At 42.7% G+C, this 24473-nt stretch overlaps 1 protein-coding gene across 3 annotated transcripts in view; it reads left to right on the top strand.

Moving 5' to 3' along the window:
• CHST11 (carbohydrate sulfotransferase 11) overlaps positions 1-24473 on the top strand; it is a 174313-nt gene that overhangs the window by 125060 nt on the left and 24780 nt on the right. The window contains exon 3 of one of the 3 annotated variants that reach the window (XM_059471717.1): positions 9801-9845. The exons of the other annotated variants lie outside the window; for them this stretch is intronic. Within the exon in view, the coding sequence (XP_059327700.1) occupies positions 9801-9845 (45 nt within the window). The remainder of the gene's footprint in view (positions 1-9800; positions 9846-24473) is intronic. 3 annotated transcript variants of the gene reach the window in all.

Genomic DNA, 24473 nt, shown 5'->3' with positions numbered 1-24473 from the left:
GAGCTGGAGAAGGGGTGGAGAATGCAGCAGGTGGAGTATGCACTCGTGGTGGTGCAGAAGGAACTGGAGGAGATACTGAGTTTGTCATAGCTGAAGCTGAAGAGGTAGAAGAAGGAATTTGAGCAGGTGGTAATGAGATGGCAGCCGGGGGAGGAACCGGACCTGCCATTTGAGGTGCTTGAAGAAGAGGATTATAAGGTGGAGGGGCAGAAGAAGGCAAATAATCCAGGGGGTCCCATCTTTTACTAGTTCTATCATCCCCTCCTTCATTCCCCTCTTTCTTCCTCTGTACCTTACAAATTCGCACCCCTTCATCCTCAACAGCACTCTTTAACCAGCAAGCCACATAGAGTAATTGCTCAGGATCAGTATCTCTTCGAGCTGTCAGATAATTATTTAATTGTTGGCACATCCACTTATCCTTTGTCCGACACCAAGGCCATCCTCCTTGCAACTCTAATTCTGGCCACGCTTCCATACAATAATGGATCATTTTCACTTTATCTAATCCCTCCGTGGCCTCTATAGAATCCCATTTCACTAACAGTTCCCCTAAGGGACTACTAGGAGGTATATCCCTCAGTCTCTTGCCAGTCTTTTTACTACTACAACATCCCATTTTTCAAGTCTCAATAAAAAATCCCGAAGGTGCCTCTACTGACCGGGAATTTCAAAAAAAACCTTCTTTGAGGAGCTCCAGCCTCCTCCACTGAACTTCAAATTTCTGCCTGACGCTCAGGACTTTATACTGAAACAACTGCCCAATCTCTTGATTGCCCAACTTCCCAGCGTCAGGTCTTACATCTATCGGGACTTAAACACACGAAGCCCCGGCCAGGAATCCGGGTCGTGCCTGACACCCTCAGTCAGGAAAAACAACTGCCTGATTTTTTTTTTAGTTTGCCTTACCTGCCAATTTTTAGGCTTCACTGTATCAGGACTTAAAAGCAAACCGCAGCCTCCTTCGCTGGGGTTTGTGCCTGACTCCTTTGTCAGGACTTACTTTGCCTGCAGGGCTTGTGAAACACCCGAATCCTTCTCGGGACTGACAAATCTTACTCGAATCCTTCTCGAGACTTACAAAAGTGCCTGACCTCCCTTTGTCAGGACTTTGGGGTGCGTGCCACTCATACACAGTAATTCACTCCGCACGCCCGGAGTGGGGGGTCCCTTTATTCCCCCTTGGGAGACGACTCACTTGCGCTAATTCCACTCGCGTCCCCCTGTTCCTGGCCGCTTTTCTCGCGAAAAGCCGGAACCGCAGTACTGAGGGGTCCACTCTCGCTTCGAAGGTCCGGCTGCCGGCCCTCGTCTCACTCACACACACATGCGCACGTCTCCCACTCCCGCCACCGGATTTCTCACCAGTCCAGTGCTCCGGTGCTCCTCTGCGTCGCTGTCCTGAGCCGGTCCCTCTGGTCCTGGTAGCCAGCTGTCCTCTGAAGATCCAAGATGGCCAGTCCTGAGTCCTCTTGCGGCGTGGCTATCCCGGACGAGCCCCCAGCTGAAATAAACAAAGGGCCAGGAGACTTCTTCTCCTGTTTAATGCCTTTATTAAAAGTGATCAGCTCAGGATTGGGTAGCTCGGCGGGTCTGCAGCGTCCCGTCGTCTCCCAGGGCGACTCAGAGGAGGAGGATATGCACAGCTCTGTCCACCAGGGGCAGAGCTGGGGATCAGATCCTCTTGGGAGCCTTTAGGGCTTGATCCCATAAGATGTTGCTCGGTCCGGGTCTCCAGACCCCCCCAGTCCTGGCTCGGGGGATCTCGAGGACAGGGTGAGGAACGATGAAGGTTTCCCGCGTCTCTGCAGGCTCAGCACTTGGTTCCTCACGTCCAGACATCACTCCAGTCTCTTAACTCTTAGGTGGCTCGTTGTTTTTGGGGTTTCTCCACGAGTTTGGAGATGGGGGTCCCACAAAGCATTCTGGTCTTGCGAGTCACTTTGCATAACCCCCCCCACCTTCTCAGGTATCTTCCCTATTCTGAGAAAGGTAAAACTTAGCCTTGGGCAAGGTCCCCACCCAGGAGAAGGGCCATTACCTCGCCCCAGCCAGGGCTTTTACCAATACAAAGACAACCATTAACGACAACGACCCGTGATTACAATAACAAAACACACAGAACTTGGGCAGGGCCAGTGGTCTGGCTGCCTTTTTGAAACTTTTTCTCATAAAAAATATTAACCGAGTTTTTGTTCATAACAGCAATCACTCTCTTGAACTCTTAGTGCAGTCCCCAAGGGCCACATTTCCCAACCATCACTGGCTCCCTAATAATAATAAAAAAAAATTAATGAGTTGCATATTTTTAAAACAAAACTTCTAAAGACATGTTTGCTTTTATTTCCTCTTAAGTTTTTATGGTTTACCTATCTGTGTGACTGTAAGCATCAGGGAATTGTCCTGCTTTCCCCCACCTGGTGGGTCTCACGTAGTTAGGTCATCTAGATTGGAATGTCATCTAGGTAGCCTCATCGCTTCTCCCAGAACATGCTGGGATTGTGAGACTTGCTTTATAATTAAAGTAGCTGACAGCAAGATGCCCTCAGATCCTGGGTCTTCAAAATGCAGTCTGTATTAGGAAAACTAAAATTAATTCAAAACAAAACTTCCAGAACTTTGAGAGCACATATGAATGGGCTCCTGACAGAACAGTCAATCCTTTGTAAATGGAATTCTTGGAGATTCCCTGCTTCAGCAGCTGAATGATAACCAGTGTGTCTCTCATGCACAGTCTAATTTTACAAACCAGTACTTTCTTAAAGGCTAGGTTTTTTTCCTCTGTTCTTATTTTTGTCTGGATTAGCTTCAGGAAAGAGTGATGAGTTTGGAATGGATGAATGGATCTGCAGACATCAATTAAATTGATAAAGCAGCACAAATTATGCCCAATGTGCAAGAAAGTCTACAATAGGTTTACTCATCCAGCCCACCATCATACAATTTTAGCAGTGCAAACAGAAGCCTCTACAGATTTAGGATGTGCAGACTGCACAGGCTGGGTAGCTCTATCAGCCCCTTAGCAAACTGGAAACTGTTTTGCAGTGGGACATTGGAGCATGGCTGTTCTGCAACAGGGCTCAGAGCCAAACTCCTCAGAGCAGCATTTGGCTGATCATTTGGGTTGAAACAAATGACACATTGAGATTACCCCTTCCTGCTCCTGCAAGATTTCAGGCAGTGCTGTTTGTTTGTTTGTTTGTTTATTCATGTATTTGAAAAGAGAAAGGTATTTCAGTGCTTATGAAAAGCCAATACCCGGCAGGACTGAGAACAGCCTGAAACGATGCTGGCAAGTGCCAAGGCATTTCCTTCACCTTGCCAAAGTACCCCAAGCTTTCCTGACAATAGCCCTATTCCCTCCTGTGCCCCTCCAGAGCAATGATTGCAAATTACACCTCTGTGTTGATTTCTTCTTGTTGTTTTTTAAAATATATAGCATGTATGTGTTTTAGTCTTTATTAGCCACCATTAAAAAGTAAATGAAACAAGGGACAACAAATAAAGCTTTTATTTCAAGAAGAGTTAGGTTGAACAAATGATCAGTCCTTAGCTGAAAGAGTCAGTATAGTGGTTACAGAAAGCAGACCAGAAACCATACAGAACTGTTTCAGGAAAAAAACAAACAACCCCCCCCCCCCCAAAAAAAACCCAAAAATACCACCCCTAAACAAAAAACCACAACAACAAAACAAACAAACAACCCAACAACAACAACAAAAAAAAACCACCACCACCAAAAAAAAAAAAAAAAAAAAAAAAAACCAAAAAAAGAGTTATTCAATTGAACAAGTGATAGTCACCTGTGAATGGGTCAAGGGATGCAAGACCCTGTGAAGAGCATTCCATTTTAAATACCCCACTTAAGTCTGTTGCATGGAAGGGAGTTTATGCTGGAAAAGGCTGGATATATTGCTGTGCCTCTCAGCAGTGACAGAACATAAAGAGCAGCAGTGTTTGATCAGACTTTCCCAGGTAATGTAATGTTTCTATTAGGAATTAAATATAAAACTTTGTGGGGTTTTATAATGCAGAAGCAGGCAGACTTGTAACAAACAATAGTTTATTGGATATTTGCAGTCCAAAGCAGCACTCTAAAATGGTACTTAACAGTGCTATTGCTTTATGGAGGAGAGGTAAACCCACCATCTACACACAGATCTATGCCAATGCACAGCAGCCTAGGACACAGGGCTGTAATGATTTTTTAAGCTTAAAAGACTGCTTTAAATGTTACATGAAAATTATAGCAATGGTATTGCTAACATGACTGTTTAGTTTGTGTATTAGTGTGCTCAGTTGAAGGTGAGGGCATACACGGGACGCCTTCAGGGTGAGGCGCCACCTCTCCCATGAATTGTGTCTGCCAAAGGCTACTCAGAGCCAGAGTAGCCTCTGGGAGGTGTGGGATGGAGATGGGAGCAATTCCCAGGTACCCAGCATGGCCCAGGGAGACACTACCAGCTGACTCCTGGGTGCTGTAGCTAAACTTCCACAACAAGAAGAAGTGGCTATGGGAAGGTTGAAGATTTGCAGGACACAGCCTTTCTGTCTGGATGTGCCCTCTCCTGTAAATGCCGGAAAAAAACCAAGTACCTAAAAAGCTTTATTTTTTAAAATACATTAGGTGTTTCCAACTTGCAAAGAGAAACTGTAGACTTTTCAGAGTGATGTGCAACAAAAGTACATGTGATTAATTTCCTTTAATTGAAATGTTTACATAGACCTTATTGTAACAGTTGGTTTCAGTGTTTCACAGATTTTAGGGTTGGGAGATATCCTTTAGCCCAAAATTTCTTCTCCATTGGGGATTGCATGATAGGAGACTGAACTGACTGAACCCTAAGCCCATCCGTACCATTGACTCCTTTCTGTCCTGCACAGTAGCAAATAGTCAAACCATATGGCTTAGCTTCTCTCAAGATTTTTGCAGGTTACAGGGATCTTGAGACACCCAGGCTAGCTCTGAAGTATATGAATGGAGTCTAGGAGTCATGTTGAGATGTGCAACATATTTGAGATGAGCTTTTTGCATGGGTCTCCTTTTATTCTCATATCCAGGGTGCCAGCACAGGCATCTCTTCATGCTACTGAGCAGGATTGTATAGTGACTATAATGTTTCTAGAGATCATGGAGATTGAGGAATGCCATTGGGATATGGCCTTTCTAAAACTTGATTTGGATATCCTAAATTGTCTCTTCCTGCACTGGGAATCTTGAACCTGTGAATCTTAGGGTCTGCCTGGTTCCCTATGAGAGTTTCTGCTGGTGCACAGGAGGTTGCACAAAGCACCTCAGTTCTATAAGGGAACAGCAGAAGCCAAAAGCATGGTGACCATAGCAAAATACCAAACATGGATGGTAACATCCATGAACTACTGTAGTAGTTCAGAGAAGAGATGTGAGGGCCAAGGAAGAAGTGCCAGAAGAACCTGGCTGCTTTGCGGTTTGTTATTTCTATACTTGCCAAGCTGGCCACTGGATCACCAGGAGTGTTTTCTTGTACTCTTTTAAAAATTTTTAAGCCTAATGATGAACTGTTTGAAACAGCATTTGACTTCCAATTTAAGTAGCTTTAAAGAATTTCTTTAAATAATCAGAATTGTATGCTAAAAAGAAGAAAAGCCACAGTGAAGACTGGAGAATGGAACAGCAGACTAAATAGACTGACTCCCAGTAAACTGCATTTAGGCATGTAAATAGTAGTACTGATTTCAGCTGAGCTGTTGTCATGAGGGCAGCCAGCTCACTCTGGGGCTTAGTGCATTGTCATCCAGATAGAGCTGGAAGAGATCTCAAAGGTAGATATGCCTGCTGCCTGTTTATAAAAAGAAACCTAGAAAGTTTTCTGCCCTAAATGGAGTCAGAACTGTGCAATAGATGTGCATAAAAATTAGGCTAATGTTCTGCCTCCAGGCAAGTAATTAGCAACCCTTATAATTAGTAGGTACAGGTTACAATTCTTTAGTTTTGATGTGCATTCCTCTTTGACTTTTTAAACAAATCTTTAAAAGACCAGTGTATTTCCTTAGGTATGCCCTTACTTTTCTCTCTGAATATTTCCATTTATAGTTTTTGAAATATTGGCAAGTATGCAGAATATATAGGTTGTGCTATTGCAAAACCCAGCACAAGCCAGCACCAAGCAATTGCCATACAGGGACCTTAAATGAGAATTATAACAGGCTTGGTAGTAGTTGAGCTGAATCCCTGATTTCTTCAGCTAGTTGACCATCCAGCAAGATAAGAGAAAATGTATCTGAGGTGAACAAAAGAAAGGGATTTCCCAATTAAAATGAAATCCAAAATTAAGATTTATAAATTATGGTTTTTGTTCTCAGCCCAAGCTGAATGATTTTTTGTGGTAGAGAAAAATATTTTCCTGCAGGCTAGGTTTCCTTCTCCTGCCAGTGACTTTAAAATGTTTTTTGTGAATAAACATTTAAAATTCTTGCCCACTACAAATATGCCCTTTTTGATTGAAATAGTTTGTGGAATTTATGGCCAGATTTGTTGGCCTGAGGTGTATTTTGAAGGAAAAAGAATCATTGCAAAGGAAATTTGTTCTACTATCTAGCACTTCTATGGTCCTTTCTGCTTCCCTGGATACTAGTTACATATTTCCACTTCACTTTGTTTTCTTTAGGGAGAAGATAGTGTTATTCAAGTCTTTTTTAATGCAGTAGTTACAATTTTACACAGTGAGCAGAAGGAATTGGTGTGTTGCTTTCTTTGGGTACTTATATTCTCATGTATATTGCTGGCCCAGCTGGGCACTGGCACTGGCTTCTGGACCAACCATCTATAAAATCAGGCCAAGTTTTGCTCAGAACAACTTAGGATTGCTGAGATTTCCAGCCTGTGCTCTCTTATGATGAAGCTGGAGTACTTTAGCACTCCTTTATTTAGATTAGAAGCTTTAATATGGTAGCACATCCCCATAATCACCACAAACAGTTGATAAGCTGGTGCTTCAAGGAGTTATTCTCATAGGTACAGGCTACAAACGAAGAAGGTGGCAGTATGTGCAGATAGATAGCAGCTTTCAGAAAAGATAATTTCCAGTAATGATTATTTGTTAATGCTTCCACAACATGAGAGCAGAGTAAGGGCATTCAATTGATTATGAAAACTTAACAAGAGGTGCTCTTTGTATGAAAGTGTGGCAGGTGAAAGAACTGTTTGGGAGCAGTGACATTATCCAAATTTCTTGCTTTGCTACAACTTGCCCAGACATAATTAGGGTTGAAAAAAAAAAAAAATTAAGGTTGCTTTTCTTCCTCTGGAGTATAAAATGTCTAACAGAAGGGGAAGGCAGAATTTTTGTGAGAAGTGCTGTCCTGTTTCCAGCAAAAAACAAACAATGTTTGTTTTTTGTTATGTGTCAGACTGAGACTTTTGTTACTTCATGAGCTTCTTAGTCAATAAACTAAGAGGCTCATGAAGTAACAAAAAACTAAGTTTAGGTTTGAAGAATGTGTGACGTCGTATAGTATACATTTCATAGAAATATTGTGGCTGAACAGGAAGCCACAGATACTTTATTCCTTGATTTCTTAATAGTGCTCTGTAACCTGTTTAAGTTCTCCTTGATTTGTGACTGGAGTTATTTAAGAACAATAACCCTTATGCAGTTGCGTACAAAACCTGTGCGAAGGTACTGGTGTTTTAAATTTGAGAGCCAAACTAGTCTTTTCCAAACTCCTGTGAGTTAGGTGTCTGGTGTCAGAGACCACAGCTCTGAGCAAAGGATGACATGATTACAAGGGTTTGATGAGAGCTGTGGGGCTGGAACAGGGCAAGGGGTGCTCCCAAATCCTGCTCAAGGATGGCTGCTGGGATGGAGGTTGCACAAGCATGTCATTTATGCCAAGGGATTGTGCTCAACACATTTCAGAGGGGTGGAACAGGAGATAGAGTTAAGGAAACCATGGGAATTTGGGACTGTTTTCAGACCCCGAAAGCAGACTGTGGTTTCAGACAGTAAACATTTTTCAGCAGTGTGAATAGGAAATTGTTCCTGCTTTTCTACAGATCCATGCCATCACTGCATGCAAACTGCACATGGTGTGCACGTTTGATATTGGGCCCCATACCCAACCTGTGTGCTTCTAGGTTCATTTCCTGACAACCCTGCAGTGCTGCAGAGATGTCATGGTTCTGAGGCTGAAATGTTGTTTGGATGTAAAAAACACATGAAAGACCCTCAGGGTGCCACCAGCAGCCTGTCACTGTTGTGGGGGGCTTGCACCATGCCTTCTCAGAGGTTTTAGCACTACTAAGTGCAATGATGTGCCTGGCACAGAGTCACACAGATATTTTCCTCTGCAGCCCTGGCTGCATGTGAGTGGGTGTCTTTTGTGCCTCGGTATCTCTATTCCCTGGCCTTGTGGCATTGCTTTGAGGCTGTCACCCTGGCTGTATGATCACAAACCTCCTAAACCATTTCTCAACCCCTCAGAAACCTGAGAATTTGTGTAATGTGGAGATTTTATCTGCATTTCGTGTGGGAACATAGGTTTATACTGAAATAGTCATATCAGTTCAACATCTCGTGAATGTGGTTACACAATGTAGATGCAGGATCAATTTAACTTTACAGCAGAAGGATCAGAGAGCTCACTTGGGTCTTGTAACTGGATATGTGTAATCAGCTTCTGCTTGCAGGCTGCCTGATTAGGCAAGATCTCAAAGCATTACTATGTCAATTTAGTCCTTCTGAAATGACTGTGGACTTTGTGTCCACAAAGCTCTGTAGACATGTGCAACAATCTCAGTCCTATGTATGCACTGTATAAGTATATATTTAACCTCTGCAAATGTAGAATGTGGTGTGTTGGGGGCACTCAGTGGCACTTGATCCACACATGGCTTTCCCAATGTTCCTCTCCATCCACAGGGTAGCCACTGGGACAGGCTGGTTGTCCTGTGGTAGTGCTGATGGGACACCTAAGCAGGAGCATCCTGGGATACTACTGTTGGGCATGGAGTGATGGGGAGAAGGCTGAGATTTGGAAAGCTGCTAGGAGAAGGATAAGGCCCAGGCTAAGGAGGCTGCTGCAGCCATTAGCTCCAGCCTTGGAGAAGGCTGAGTCTTCAGCCTCCCTCCAGCTGCTCTCACTTCTCCCCCTTTCCCAACCTCAGCCCGGTTTTTTCATGTGCTGAAAATGTACTCGGTCTGCATCTTGTCTTTACCAGTGGGAGGGAGGGAGGCTGGTATTTTGTTTTTAGTTCCTCCACAAGCTCAGCTCTCATTGATACTTGCCAGGTCTGAACTGTAGCAGAGACTTTAAGCTCAGAACAGCTTGAGTGCATACATGTCTGTGGGGAAAAAAAGAGAGCTGGTTGGTTTTGTTTTAATAATAAAATAAAAGTCCCACTAAAATTCACCCATGGGCCAAGAAACAAACGTGATAAATTGCAGCCCAGAGGGTGATTCTTCTGGAAAGGTAAAATTATCTAAAAATAGCACCTTCGAATGAAAATGCTTCATTGACAATAACTACCATGTTGCTACGGTGATGCTGGGAAAAAATGATCGTTGTTATACAGCCACAGAACTGCTCCACCGCCCTCCAATGCCATGAATCAACTGCTACTATTAAAATCACAAACAAATTTTGTGTTACATTTCAATTTTTTTCCTTGTCTGAATGCTTCTCTGTTCTAGTGCATGTCCCACAGACAAATGAAACACCATCAGGGGAAGGCATTGAAATAAAACTTATTGGTCAGCTCAGTGTGATCTATTTATGTATTATCTCAATTGCAACTCATGTTCTTTCTTTTGTCAGAACAGCTTGCTCCAAGAGCAGGGAGGCAGCAGTCAGAACAAGATCCAAAGGTAATAGCTTGATGGGACTGTTAATGGATTTTTTTTCCACCCTGCAGCAAGTAAAAGACATAATACTGATGAAATCCAGAGCCTTTTGTTTCAAAAGGTTTCAAGTTAAACACCTCCCAGGGTACATGCTATCCTGCTTTGTGAGGATTATGAGAAATGAGGAAGTTGAAACTCCAAATTTCTTTTAAGAAAACGTAGTTTGGCAACAGTGTTTCTTTTAGCATTCTTTCATTCTTACCAACAACAGAAGAGCTGGATAATACCCTTTTGATATGCTCAGCCCATTCAGGCCCAGTTTGGGGGATTTGAAGTGCAACATGACTTCAAAACATTTATGGCTCTGCAAAGACTGTATTTGCAGGCAAGTAGAGCTTCACAATCTTTTATATGGCAGCTGAAACCTACTTAACCGTCTGTCTTATGTGAAGCTGGTAAATGGCTCTGTTTATACAACAGCTGCATCTCAAATGCAATCCATACAGCTGGCAGCAGACCAGTTGCAATGTAGATGATATTTTAATTTCCCCATCAAATGCTGTCTGTAATTTGTGAGGCTTTCCTTAGACAAATGAGCCAATATTAAATCACACAGCAGGTACTGTGTGGTACTTCCTGCCTTCCTTGAGGAGCCTGGAGTATGCCAGTTACACTGTAGACAATGTTGTATGAACATGAAAAAAAACATATCCATGTGTTCATAAAATTAAGTTTAATTTCTAGCTTCATATAGAGTCTCTGACTTTCTCCATGTTGATTTTGGGCTACAGCCATCAGTATGCAGACAATTGCTTCTATGTGGCACCTGGCCTTACCTAAAGAAGATACAGTGTCAGTTTCATGGGCTCAAGAAATTATATAATTAGACTTTTAGGGGATTTGTAGCTCTCTGAAGCTAGGAATTGAATTTTATGAAGAGTAATTTTAAGAGTGGTTGACTGGCAGCGTGGGAGGATGGAGCATTAGATGGCAAAGGAGGAGGGTTTTATTAACTGTTTTTCTCTGCTTTTGCTTCAGGATAATTATTGGGCCAAACTGCATTGAATTCAGAGGAGATGGATGCATCTGAGACTTTGTAATGTTACATAATATTTTTAAACAGTGACTCAAACTCTGGCGTTGCTAGCTGGAAGGTTTGATGCTCTCCTTTGTAGCTGGTATTCCAGTGGTGAGGAAGAGTAAGAATGTGCAGGAAAGTGAGGCTGGATTTAGTTTTTCATACTGCATGCAGGAAGATAATGACGGGCTCTTATCTCGACGTGGCACTGAATGAAAAGATTCAATTCAGGCAGAGCATTATAGAAACATAAAGAATTTCACAATGCTTTCCTCCACATGGTTATATATAGCATATTCCTTTTGTTCAGCTTTGCACGGAGTTCAGGTATGAAAGATTGTGTTTAGAAGGTATTGTGATTCAGGTTTAAAGTGATGCTGATCCACACTCACTGAAAATAATGAAAGACTTTCTCTGACTTCATCAAGCTTCAGTTTGGGGTTACAAGGCAGGGGGCTCAGACATGAGACCTCCCTCATGCATCCTAATGCTCTAACACAATTGCTGATAGCTCTGACATAGAGAGCAGAATTTACACTTCTGAAAGTCATTAAATGCAGACCTGTTTTGCTGCCTGCAAATACACAGAGGGAAATAGGTATGCCAGGTAACAGCAGAATTGGGCACAGCCACCAAGGTGACTTTCAGAAGGTGAGAGGCATGGTGTCCAGTCCAAAAGGGTCTGAAATTCAGTGGGAGCCTTGCCCAGAGGTAGGATACTGGTGGGCAGCTGCCTGGTGTCACAATGCCTCTTTGGGAGGCAGCTTCTCCCAGGTCCTGCTGGTCTGTGCAGCCCCTGGTTGGGAAAGGGAGGAAGCACATCCTTTCTTCTCTCATGCTGCACCTGCTTACATTACAGCCCTCTTTGTAATTCTGAAATGGAATTGAATCAATAGTTTTGAGAACTGAAAAACAATATTTCAAAGTGATATTAATTCTTGAAGAGCTGAATACTTACACAAACATACAGAAATATCTGCCTTGGGGGACCAAACTATGTCCTCCATGTCCAAACAGGACAGATTATGAAATTACAGGTTCACTGACTGTACATCAAAAGCAAGGTCACAGTGGAAACATTTTTCTTAACTGGAAGCTTAGCTCCTGTTGGAGTTCTTGCTGGTGGGAGGTAACATTTACATGCTGGTAAAGTAAAATTCCTGGACCAGCCTTACGTGGGGGTTAACCATTCCTTCTCATTTTACAGGGCCTGTCTTTAGTGTACAGGTAGTATAAGATGGTATGTTATTTTACACAGAGGCCACCATTGTCATCTGGAATCATCTTAATACGGGTTACAGCTGCTGAATACTTTGCATCTGTATGAAAATACAATGAGATTCTACAAAGAAATCATCTGGCATCTCTGTTCTGGAAGAAGCACAGGCTTAACAAAGAGTAGTTATCTAGGATCTGCTTATTTTTCCTCTGGCAGAGCAGTTGGTGTGAATACATGCTGTGTAGTGCTAGATCCCTTGGGAATCCTTTGAAGTATGTTAAACACTATCTACGTATTTCTCCTCCTTTCCTTAATGACTAGCTGACTTTTATGAAAGTATATCATTCCTTTCTCTTCTCTTTTGATGGCAAGTGAGTTTGTTTAGCAAATGATGGCCTCTTAGTTCTCCTTTCTGGGCTTTAAAACTAAACATTTGTTCAAAAATTTGTAAAAGGTACTGTGGTGTTAGCTTGAAGCTTTAAAACTTCGCCTGTCCTTGGATGAATATGTGTGAAGGAAAAATAACTCAGAGGGCACGATCTGTGATTGCCTCCAGGAAACAGGCAAGAAAGACCCTCTGTGAATCCAAACCATCAAAGAGTTAACTTTGGGCTTTCACAGGAGTACAGGAGGAGTATTTTTCTAAATAACAATAGAGGCTAAAACCAGGATCAGATACTTGACAAGAAGATAGGAAATGGCATATGAAAATCATTCCTCTGTGGAAGGCTAGCGCATAATCTGCGTCCTCTTTTAAGATCCAGAGAAGACCTTTTTGCTAATTTTGCCTCTTTTGAGAGCTTTTCCCTCTTCTGTAGAGGTAGCAGCATGTGGAGAAGCACCTACAAATATCTATAAGATGTGCCTGACACAGAGCTGTGTGCTCACCTTGAAGTCCCAGTGTTTTTAGAACAGACAACAAAGACCCCATTGCCTGCAGTGAGTTGTGTCAGTACAGGCTCCACCAAAACACGTCCCAGGCTGGCTTGAGAGGCAGCCTGAGTTCTTCCACTCACTTTTGATCACGTGCATGGGGCAGCCCTGGTGTGGACAGGATAACAGAGGCAAAGCAGGTGAGAGTGGAATGCCTTTAACAATGGCTCTCAGCCTTAGCACACATGCCTACCTCCATTTGTGCATCTCCATTATCATTTACCCTCTTTAGCTATTTCAAGTAATGGCAGGCTGAGGGCAAGTGAGGGACAGAGGCATGAGCTAGCCCCCCATCACCCTGAGGCTGATGAGTTTCTTTCCTTGAAAGACCCTTCCCAGGCCCTGTGTTTCTGATTCACTTTCTGCAGTAATTACTGTGGCTGATGTTAAGGGCTTGTAATATCCAGTGCATAAATTCTGCTGTGGCAGAATCATTGCATTTTATATCCACTGGGATTAAGCTAATCTGTTGTGTTATGCTGGGAACTCAGAAACTTTCATACATTACAACATCATTTAGTAGAGGTTATTTAAAAGTTGCTAGAGCCTCTTTATAAAACAGTGATCATGAAAGCACTCATCTGCCATATATTCATGTGATGTGCAGTGCTTACACTGCAGTTAGTAGAGATTGAGGAATGAGTAAACAGATGTCCTTGGGAGTGATCTCAGCCTTGGCCTGAAAAACAGTGACCTTTTCCAGAGTGAGATGTGGATATGTTAATTGCTGATCTTGTAACATCACCGGCCGCTGCACTAAATAAGTCCCAGGTGTGTGAAATATCATCCATTTGTCTCATGTTTCAGCAACTGAATTCATGTTACAGAGAACTTCCATGGGCTACAGGCTGAGATTTTATCTTCTCTGCAGCATCAGTTCAAATGATTCTTGAGTCCTTGGCCACACACAAAACCTGCCCTTCTGGGTGTCGTGGCAAGTAGAAGTTGGGGCAGCAGGCTCACCTGGAAATATACTCAGGTACACCTTTGCTTCCAGATGCTGACTGGCCCTCTCTGTAGCAAGGGTCCTGAAAGGACCATCCTGCTTTCAAGCAAGGATATTCTTCTCATTTTGCTTCAGGACCTTTTGCTATTCAATGTGCCCAGAAATGCGAACAGACCTCGCTGTGTTGACTGCCAAAGAGCTACTTGTGGAAGCCCAGGAGACTGGGTGATTTTCCTCAACAGGGCATTGCTGTGTCTGGTGCTCTGTGTGATGTACACATGAGGATGTACTGTCTCTAGTAAAGTTTTGCAGGATGTCCACTCAAAATCAGCCTCAGCTGAGCAGGGCAGCCTGAGCTAACTTAGCAACAGAGGCTTATTTGTAGTGATCAAAGTCATCACAGACTGTTCTGTTGTCTTGAATGTGACTTCTGCTTAATAAAAACACTCAATAGGAGTAGATCTATTGCTCAGGGTTTCATCTGTGGCTTTGTAATTCAGTGTATATCTCTGTAAATGTTATGCTGAGTTCCTGACAATTCCATAAGGCTACAAGCACTTATCCTCTTGGACAACACAGAACAGTTTTGATCTGATACTTCTTTTTCTAGCTGATTGCACCAACAGCACATCTGCTCTCTTGGGTTAGACTTTAGCTCTGAGTTTGGTGCCATCCCAATATCACTGCCTTCAGCCTTGAGACTGTCTATTCCACAAGTGAAAAAACGGCTTTGCCCAGAGCCGTTTTTGTTTGTTTGGTCTTGGTTTGTTTTGGTTCTTTGTTATTCTAGCTCAGTAAAGCTGACCTTGTCTTGAGGTTTTGAAGCCCACAGATCCACAGATCAGAGCCCTGGGGAAGAAGCAGTACTGTTAAAAACCTGATCACTGTGCAGAACTGACAGTGAGTAAACCCTGATCTCTCAAGATGCTGTCTTCAGTTAGCTTTATGTCCCCCCCCTGAAGTTCCAGGAGATACAATGGTCTGCCAGAGGTGAACTTCATCTGAAAAGAGTCCTGTGAGCAGTAACTTGTTCTTATTTCCTACAGTTCAGCTATATCTGGGAACATGTTGATCGTGATTCGACTAACAGGTCTATGAGTCAGTTTTGTGAGTTCAGCTTTGGAAATAACTGTATTTAGTTCCAAGAATAAGAGCTCTGTTTTCTCTCATGACCTGCTGTTCCCATTCCAGTAATTGACCACAATAGTCAGCATCCTGAGGATCATGCATTTTTGGACCTACATTGTTGTTCTTGCAGAGGAAAAACCTCTTTGTATTCTGTAAGTGCATTTGTATGCGTTCCTGTTGTAGAGTGCTTAAAGGGATTAGCAAAAGATCATCTGTCATGGATAGCTGGCTAAAGGAAATAATTCCTCTTAATCTTTGTAATTTTCCCTATATTGACACTTCTCAAATTTTTTCACAAATAGTATAATTTAGAACAATTTTCTTAGCACATCTGAGGACGTCTGTTTTCTCTTTGGAGCCTCACCTGTTGCCATAACACAAATATTCCCTTGACTCATCTTTGTTCCGTTGCTAATAAAAGTCACAGTCATCACTAACTTCAGGTTAAACAGGGCTGTATGCAAGAATGCAAGGAAAAAAGTCAGTCTCTGAGAACTTAAGAAAGAGCAGGATTAGAGATGCCTGGTAACCTTAACACAGTCCCTCTGGGTGTTATAGAATAGACCTTGATTGTGTAGTTTTATGTGGCCCATGGGCCTTTCTAACTTGAGCCAAACTAATGCATGGCTTAGAACAGGAGCCAGTGTTGGCATGTGCTTCAGCTTTCCTTCCCTGGGCACCCAACATCCTTTGTTTGCACAAGAGATGTGAGGCCTTTTGGCTACCGTTCTACGTGTGGAACCATTCTAGACCTTGCCAGTGGTATTTCCAGTAGCTCGTAAGAGGAGGTTTTCTCTCAGGGTGCACTTTCATAGACATTAGAAAGCAAATTGAGGGTCGGATACGATGGTCTTAAAGGTCTTTTCCAAGCAAATGATTCCGTGGTTCTGTGAAAGACAGAAAACAACATATGACATTATAATTCCTTTTCTGTCTACCATGTAAGCAATATGTCCAGTAATTAAATCACAGTGCAAACCTAACATTTTGGGAGAGCTGTAGCTTACAGTCCCAGTAACTGAAAGACAACTCTGCATTTACCCATCCCTAGCATTATTTTTCAGGGCCTAGAACCAGGTTTTCTTTGCAAAAGCTCAAGGAGTCTTGCTTTATGTGCCTCTGAAATGTTCTTTTGTTGGATTCTAGTGCATGTGTGGTGGTAGGAAGAGAGATGCTTGGTGAGCATGTGGTTTTGCTGTCATGCCGTGCTTGTGTGGGGAAGATGTCAGCAGTTGTGGCTGCTCTCAGCTGTGCCTCACAGCAGATCCACTGCAGGGGACAGGCAGTGTCCATGGCTAGCAAGGATGTTTGACACAGAAGAAGAATTGATCAAATGGTGCTGGCTCTCCTTCATCTCATAAATTGTCAAAAAATACTCAGTAGAATACATAGACTACTGCCCAAGTATGTTATTGCTGCAGGGGATGCTGTTCTCTGCTTGCTTATGGGAGCAAATGTGGTTGTAGACATCAGTGTAGGAAAATCTGGTCCCCTGAACCAGTCTGGAGCTGAGGCCTCAATCAGTCTGACCAAATTAGAACATTTATTGTCCTAATCTAGAATATTTATGGTCCTTCTCAAACACATGAGCAACCAGTTTCAAGAAAACTTCCTCAAGGAAGGCACATGCTCCAAGATATATAATTCTCCATTCCCACAGCCTAGTTTGAGAAGATGGGAATTACAAATTTGTAATCAGTGCAGCACTGTTTCTTGGTTTCCATCTCAAGTTTTGTAGCAACACTTTGGATCACAAAGCCTTCCTCATGTACTTCTTCACCTTTTAAAGGGAGTATCAATAGAGGATGATGTTTGTCTAGCAGCTAATACTTTTTATGAGAAATCAAGTGGCACATACCACATGGCAAGATTCTCTGGAATCACACATTTGCCCTCAAAATGTGAAGATAACTGCACTCTCGTGTGTTGAGAAACCATAGCAGTCATGGAAAGAGATACTGATGGTGATGATTTTGTAAGGACCCCCAAGATTCTTAGCACTTAACAGGGGATGGAGTAAGTTTTTCTATTACTTTTTGTCGCTATTTCTTAAAAAAGCAGAAGGCACAGTTCTTCAAAGTGACAGAACAGCTGCTTGATTTTCACAACGACTAAGCACAGGCTTAATGCTAAACGCATGCTTAAGTGCACAGCTCTGTCAAGATGATGAGCTAAGTTGGAGTCTGACATTTTCTCCAAAATATATGTAAATTAGATCTGTAATATGTGATTTCTGCAGGCCACTAAGTAAATCAGCTGAGTGCCAGTTCAGGCATGTGTACTCTGAGGCAGACAGTGCCTGTAATGTCCATCCATACAAACAGCTCCCTTCTCTTCCCTGAATGAAAGGCAAAGCTTATTCCAACTTAGAGAGTGATGCCAGTAGAAGTGGTGAATGTCTAAAATGGGTCTGTGTTACTGGCTGTGTTTCTGGTTTGCTTCGCAATCAGTTGTCATGAAAAGAATTTACCTTTGTGAAAAAGACCATATGAAAACATGCAGTTGTGCTTTGTGAGTGTGATTGAAAATGAAGCCCAAAATAACCAAGGACTCAGTGTAATGGATAAAATGGGTGTTTAGTATTTTGTCTGGGGGCATATGCTGGTAGTGGTGAAAAAGATGGGTATATAGACTTGGTTTAATCTGCTAAATGATAATTTCCCAGCAAGTAGCAAAATTTGGCAGGATTTGTTGATGTTTCTATGATAGTATTTGTTGCCAGAAGTCCAGTTTGATCCAGAACTTTATACATACACTACCGTACCAGACTGATTACAGTTACATACTTTTTTCTTTTTAAGCTTTACCTTATGGATTTCTAATTCTCTTGCTATCTAAAGTGAGAAGAATTTCTCTGAAGCTGAAGAGCTCCTTTACTGCAGAGAAAATTCTGCTCCTGTCTCTGTAGGAAGAAGAAGGCCCCTGTGCAGGCGTAATGCGATGATGGGCCAGGGAAGCTCAGATGGAGGGGTAGGCGGTTTGCACCATCTGATACAGAGCTCATCTCCTTGAGGCTCCTGGCAGGAGGCTTTGAAGGGGTGGAGGAATGCTGCTGGGTTTGGTGGCCATAACTGAGCTGCTCCAGAGCCTAGCAGAAGGAGCTGCTTGCGCTCCCCATGTCTCCAACAGCCACCCATGGTGCTGACAGAGGCTGCTGGCACTGTAGCCAGCAGGATTGGCCATAGCAGCCTGGCAGCCTTGTGGTTAGAGGTGGAGGCTTCTTGGCAGTGCTCAGTAGGATGGCTCTTCCTGGGATTCAGGGTTCCACACTCTCCAAATCCCATTTTGCTCTTCAGTGGAAGGATGAGTGATCCATCCCCAGGGAATGGAAAGAGCTTATGTGACAAGGATGGTACTGTTCATGTCCCATCTGGATGTGTGTGAGGGGGGTGAAGCAAGTTGTATGAGAAGTCTAGTTCAGGTAAGGTATCATTACCTCAGGCTGTTACCACAGTGTGAAAAAGGGTTCTTTGTAAAGGTTTAGCATCTAAACACAATATTACAATGTCATCCAAGTGAGTAAATGTAGCACTACAGCTACCATGAAGGCTTACCTACACTCAACTAATTACAGGATCAATATTAAAATATGAATCACAGCTTAGTGTGATTTGTATCAAGAGTAACAGGAATAAATGAAGCAGCACGGTGTATTTAATTTTGTAAATGCAGGGAAAATGCATACTATTCTCCAATTGATGTAGCAGAAGGAATTGCCAACATCTTGTAGGAGGAGAAAACTCAGACTGAGGATTAATGCTCCTTACCCAGAGCTGCAAAAGCTCTTGGTCATAAGAGGCATTATTCTTAGGTACTCTTTTTAAAAAAAATTAAAATCCTGGTTTTCTCATGAAATGTACATAGCATCTGCCCATTCTGACCTTGGTAGGAGGCAGCCAGGATGGGAAACTTTCCTTTTCTGCCAACACCACTGGGGTGTGCTCTGTCTTGGTGCCTGGTTGTAAGCAGGGGTTGTGCCTCTAGGTTGTCAGTTCTGCTCATTTTTTTATCTTTGTACTTGCATAGTTTCCATTGCTTTCATTTCATTTATTTGCCTTTAACTGTCTATAATATGGTGACTTCTGTCACCCAGTCCTGGGCAACATCCCAAGTGGCATCTTCTGCTGGCAAACCCTATCCTGGAAGATCTTCATGCTCCAGCTTTTCCAGAAACCAGTGGGGAGAAAAAAACCCCAAAAAACCCCAAAACAACAAATCTAATTTCATTTGTTTAACTTCGCACTGAGTCACATGTACCCTTAGCCTGAGGGACAGACCTGCATTCCAGGCAGTGTTGCCTGAGGACCCCTGTCAAGAAGCTTCATGAGAATTTCTGAAGCTCATCATGTCAGTGCAGAGAGGGCTTAACACTGACTCTCAAACCTAATCCCAGAATGTCTGGGGTCTAACTGTCCAACAGTGACCAATCCCAACCTCAGCCTCACAAAAATTCAGGATTGAATTTGCATTCTTGTCAGAAGCACTCCTGGAGTGAGGATACTTCCTTGTGAGACTAAAAGGGGGTGGTGAACACTTTGTGCTCAGAGAATCTGAGGGGGATGTCAGGTAACAGAGGATGGCATTTAGCAAGCTGGGCATTATTTAATAATACTAATGACATCATTGGGGTCTCAGTTACCTGGTCCCCTCTGAGCAGGGGTGCTTGTTGGAATGGTTTCGCACAGGTATTTTTGGACTTCTGTGCTTGTATCAAGCATAAATCATCATTCTAATGGCATAAACAAGAGCTATGACATGGCAGTTAATGGCATTATTGGCTAAACAAGAGTTAATTAAAGGGGATATAAGGTACTAATTTTTCAGACTGAAAAGGAAGGATTGGGGTGGAGGGATGCCCTAAAGCAATGCTATTTTACCTAATGCCAGATATGTGAAATGTATCCAGAAAGCATTGATTTTTCCATTGGAGGTCGTACTTCATTCACCTCATTTACCTAATTATTCCTAAAGGCAGGGGTTTAATAAAATGACTTTGGAGAAATCATTGAGATTTGCCATCTGTGGTGTGCCAGGGTTAACTGGCTGGAACGGAGAAAGCACTTCTGTTCTGCTTCTGTGACTTCTTTGTCACCATTCATAGCAGTGTGATTGACACTGACTTGCAACCTGGATTGCTCCCATGGGTCCATAAATCGTGCTGTTCCTGTCTTCAGTGCCTCACCAGTTTGCCAAGAATGTCTCCCAAACTCCTCTTCCACCTACTTCCTCAGCTGCTGAAATACCTGAGCAGAGCAGTGGAAACCACTTGTGCATTCCTACCACTGGAAGCTCCTCTCAGGCCTGCTGGGAAGGGAGGGCTTGCTGGGCCTCAGGACTTCTAGATGGAGAAGGGTTTCCACAACCTAAAGGCAGCCTTCAACTTGAGTTATTGTGGGACTAAATGAATAGTTTCTTGTTGATGAGGAAGATTTATGTATAGCCAGATAAAGACTTTGAGCTCTTTCTCTGCATGTTCCATGGGCCAGCTACATTGCAGATCGTTCCATCACTAATCCTTATGACTTCCCAAGATTACTGCTTGCATTGTGCTTTGTGAGTGTTGCTTTAGCCAAATAACTCCACCATACAGGAAAATTGAGTGCATTGGGATGCATTAGATTTATAAAGATTTCAATGAAAAAGTTAAATTGATGGGCAACATCAAGTATTCTACTTATTGCAAACCAAAAGACCAAAAAGGCTTTTAAACTCAAAAGCGTATCAGAGTATAAATCAAAACATTTTACTTTTTAGAGCAGAGTGAACAAAAAGCTTGAAATTTAACAGCAGGCAAAGACAGCCAGTCTGCTCTCTGGCCCAGAGATGAGCTGCCAGGGCACAGATTGCTTTCCTGCAGCTCAGCTACCTCACCTCCTGATCAGGACTGCTGTGTCCAGACCATCCAGATGGTCCAGGGTGGGCAAATCATGCCCAGGGACTGACTAGGAGAGGACTGCATGGCACTGGCCACAGGGATGGACATGGCAGACCATTGCTGAGGTGCAGGGATGAGTCTGGCCAACCTGGTCAGTATATAGAGTAGCTTTGTACTGGGAACACTTTCAGCTGAAAAAGGCTGGCGTATTAATCCCCTTAGTCAGGTGCCTACATCAAGTGGTCTCAGTATTTAATCCATTTTACTGTGACTGCACAGTATATGACATATCAGTGGTCAAGTAACCTTTCCCCCCACTACCTTGGAAGAAAGAGCAGGGCAGGGCAAACGTTTCCAGTTACCCCAAATATTGCTATGCTGTTGGATCATTTTGATCTGAGAAACTCCATCCTGTCAGCCATCTGAGAGCATGGGGGTGATAACAAAGAGATCATGAAGGGGTGTTTCATGTAGCTGCTTAATATTATGAAGCCTTTGGGGTCACAGGTACAAGAGGTGAAGCATAATGAAGGTCTGTTTTAATTACAGCACTCAGATATGGTGGTAATAGGCAACTGTATAAGTCTGTGTTAGGGTTTTCATTATGTTTTTAATGAAATACTGATTAGCCTGTACTAATTGACATGAACCCTGAGCAGACTGCAGCAAATGAAAACAATCTGGCAACTGGCTGCTACTATGCATTGGTTGTGTCCAGCCCTTCCTCACTGCAGGCTGCTGGGATGTGAGTGAGGTGATAGCAGTAACAGGGCCTATTCCATGGATTTCAGTATTTAAGGTGTCTCTTGTCTTCTTCCTTTCTTCCTCTTCTATTTCCAAATTAACTGAGCTCATTTCTTATACCTGCTTCACTCACATTTTTGTTTGCTGACTTTTATGGACAAGCAATGGCTTTAAGCAGCCAAGTAAAATAGACCTGCCTTCATGTCAGCTGTTGGTGAATAGATTTTATATGTGGATTGGTGGGTTTTCATGAGAGCTTTACAAGTTCAGTTCCTGTTTACTCTCTGCTCACTTCCAGGAACAGGATTTTGTATGAGCTTAACATTTTTCTTTATAATCAGTATATTGTGCTTATGGTATGTCTGTTGCTGAAATGCAAGTACTAGATGAAATATTTTTATCTGAGAGTAAGTGTCTGACAGCTTTAGCCAGACTGACCTTTCAGTTGGACTTTTAGTCCTTAGGACTGCCTGGCAATTAGGTGGTTCCTTTTTTTTTAAATGAAGATTTTCATCCTAGACACATCAGCTCAAGTTTCATCTTGAATCATGTTAACCTGACTTTCAGAAAATCAGGTTAAAAGCCCAGAGCCAGCTGAAAATTTAGCTGCTTCATTTTATCTAAAGTTGATTTTTGATGGTTTGTACCCACTTTAAAATATATAGGCCATTATCTCTTGCAGTGTAAACACTGTGGAAAATGTCACATTTAATAAAAACTATGACCTCATTCTTGGCATAATTTTAAATGAGTTTCATTACTTTACTCAATATATTATTTATTCATGTATTCAAATATATTTTTTCAGTCAAGCCAGAGATATTTTGATTAATTCAAAGACTAAATGCTCTGTACTTCTCATGCAAATTGATGCAGAAAGAAAAAGGAAAAAAAGGTTAAACTCTTCGTACTCTGAGGGCTAAATGCATCATCAGAATGTAATAAATGCTGTTTGTGTGCAGTCAAGTGAGGAGTCATGTTATCCTGAATCTCTCTGCATGGCTTTTATTATTATAGCAAAAATAAAATTCAGCACATGGGTTATATATTTGTTCAGTGCTTATTTACAGACCCCATTTAGATGGGGAGTAAATGGTTAGATGAGCCTTTTCAGTTATTCAGGTATTGTGGCATGACTCAAATATTTCTTTGCTATTTTTTCTATAATTCTACCAACTTTGCCTTTCTCAATTGAAATATAATAATTAGGAAAAAAACCAAACAGCCTACAATGCAAAAGAAGTGAGATTTTTCAACCAGCACTCACCATTATAATAATTAACTCCCCACTGAAGTAGGGAGTTAATCTCATTGGCATGACTGGTGGGAGCAGAGCTCAGGCCAATGCTCAGCACTATTAACCCACAGAGCAGTAATGCGTGGTAACGTTTGCACAGTTTGACAGTATGTCCAGGCTGTGGGAATTGCAGCAGGGTAAAATCTTAAAGGGACTTTGGATTAGGCCTGTTATTTTCAACTGAAATCACTCATAGAATTTTCATAAAGTGAATTTTGCTTAGGAAAAAAAGCCTGGTGAATTTTGTTACTTTTGGTTTTCATACGTATTTGGGGCAATATGTGTACTTTTTAGAGCACAAGTCCTGTGGGGAGCATCTGAGGGAGCTGGGGTTGTTTAGCTTGAAGAAAGGAGGCAGACAGGGAACCTTCTTGTTCTCCACAAGTACCTGACAAGAGGTTGTAGCCAGGTGGGGAGTGAGTCTCTTCTCCCAGTAACAGGACAAGAGGAAATGGCCTCAAGTTTTGTCAAGTGAGTTTTAGATAAGATAGTGGGAGAAATGTTTTTACTGAAAGGGTTGTCAGGCGTTGGAACAGTCTGCTTGGAAAAGCAGTGGAGTTGCCACCCTTAAAGGGGTTTAAAAGATGTGACCAACCTCAGCATGCCCATCTGGGTCTGATGATGTAGATGATGATGACGAGGTAGCAACTATTATGGGCTCTTCTCTTGCTCCTGCACAGTCAATCCAGGGTCAAGGTGGGGATGCCCAGGGGTCAGGAAACCTTATTTTCCATCGTCCAGATCCTGCTGTTTCCCCTCTCTATTCTGTGGTTCTCGACAGGAAGGGAAATGCTGCTATCACATTTCAGAGTAGTTTTGTTATGTGATTCTCCATCTGGTGGGCCTGACAAACAAACAAACAAACACATCATGTCTGAGAGATGAACATGGAATATGTCCATGCGGCCTGCTGTAATGCAGGTCACTATTCATAGAATCACAGAATGATTTTGGTTGGATGAGACCTTGCAGATCACCTAGTTCCGCCCCCCTACTATGAGCAGGGACACCTTTCCCTGATTGCTCAATGTCACACCCAACTGGGGCTTGAAAATAGGGCATAACCCTGTCTCTGGTGCAAGTCCCAGTTGTGTGCTGGGCTGCCTGCCTGAAAGCCTGGAAATTTTAATCTGATCCTCTTCATAGATATGGCTGGAAAAAGGTCCAAGGTAGTGGAAACCCAGTGCCTCTGCTGTGCAGTGAGTGACAGTGGCATGAGCCAGGCATTTTCCTGAGCATCATCCAGAAAACAGCCTTCCCAACTGCCGGGCAAGAATTTCTCTCTCAGGTCTCTGTACCCATCTTTCTCTCTCATGTTTTATTTGGTCCCCAAGAGGGAATTTCATTGACATTACCTGATCCTCTGGGTATTATGGATTTGAAAGCAGAAATTTTGTGCTCAGATTGCCAGAGTCTATGCATACAAAAAAAA

The sequence above is a fragment of the Ammospiza nelsoni genome, chromosome 5 (assembly GCF_027579445.1).
Source record: "Ammospiza nelsoni isolate bAmmNel1 chromosome 5, bAmmNel1.pri, whole genome shotgun sequence".
NCBI classification, from domain to species: Eukaryota; Metazoa; Chordata; class Aves; order Passeriformes; family Passerellidae; genus Ammospiza; species Ammospiza nelsoni.
The sequence above is the reverse complement of the archived record's forward strand: the minus strand, read 5'-3'. Positions and strand labels throughout refer to the sequence as shown.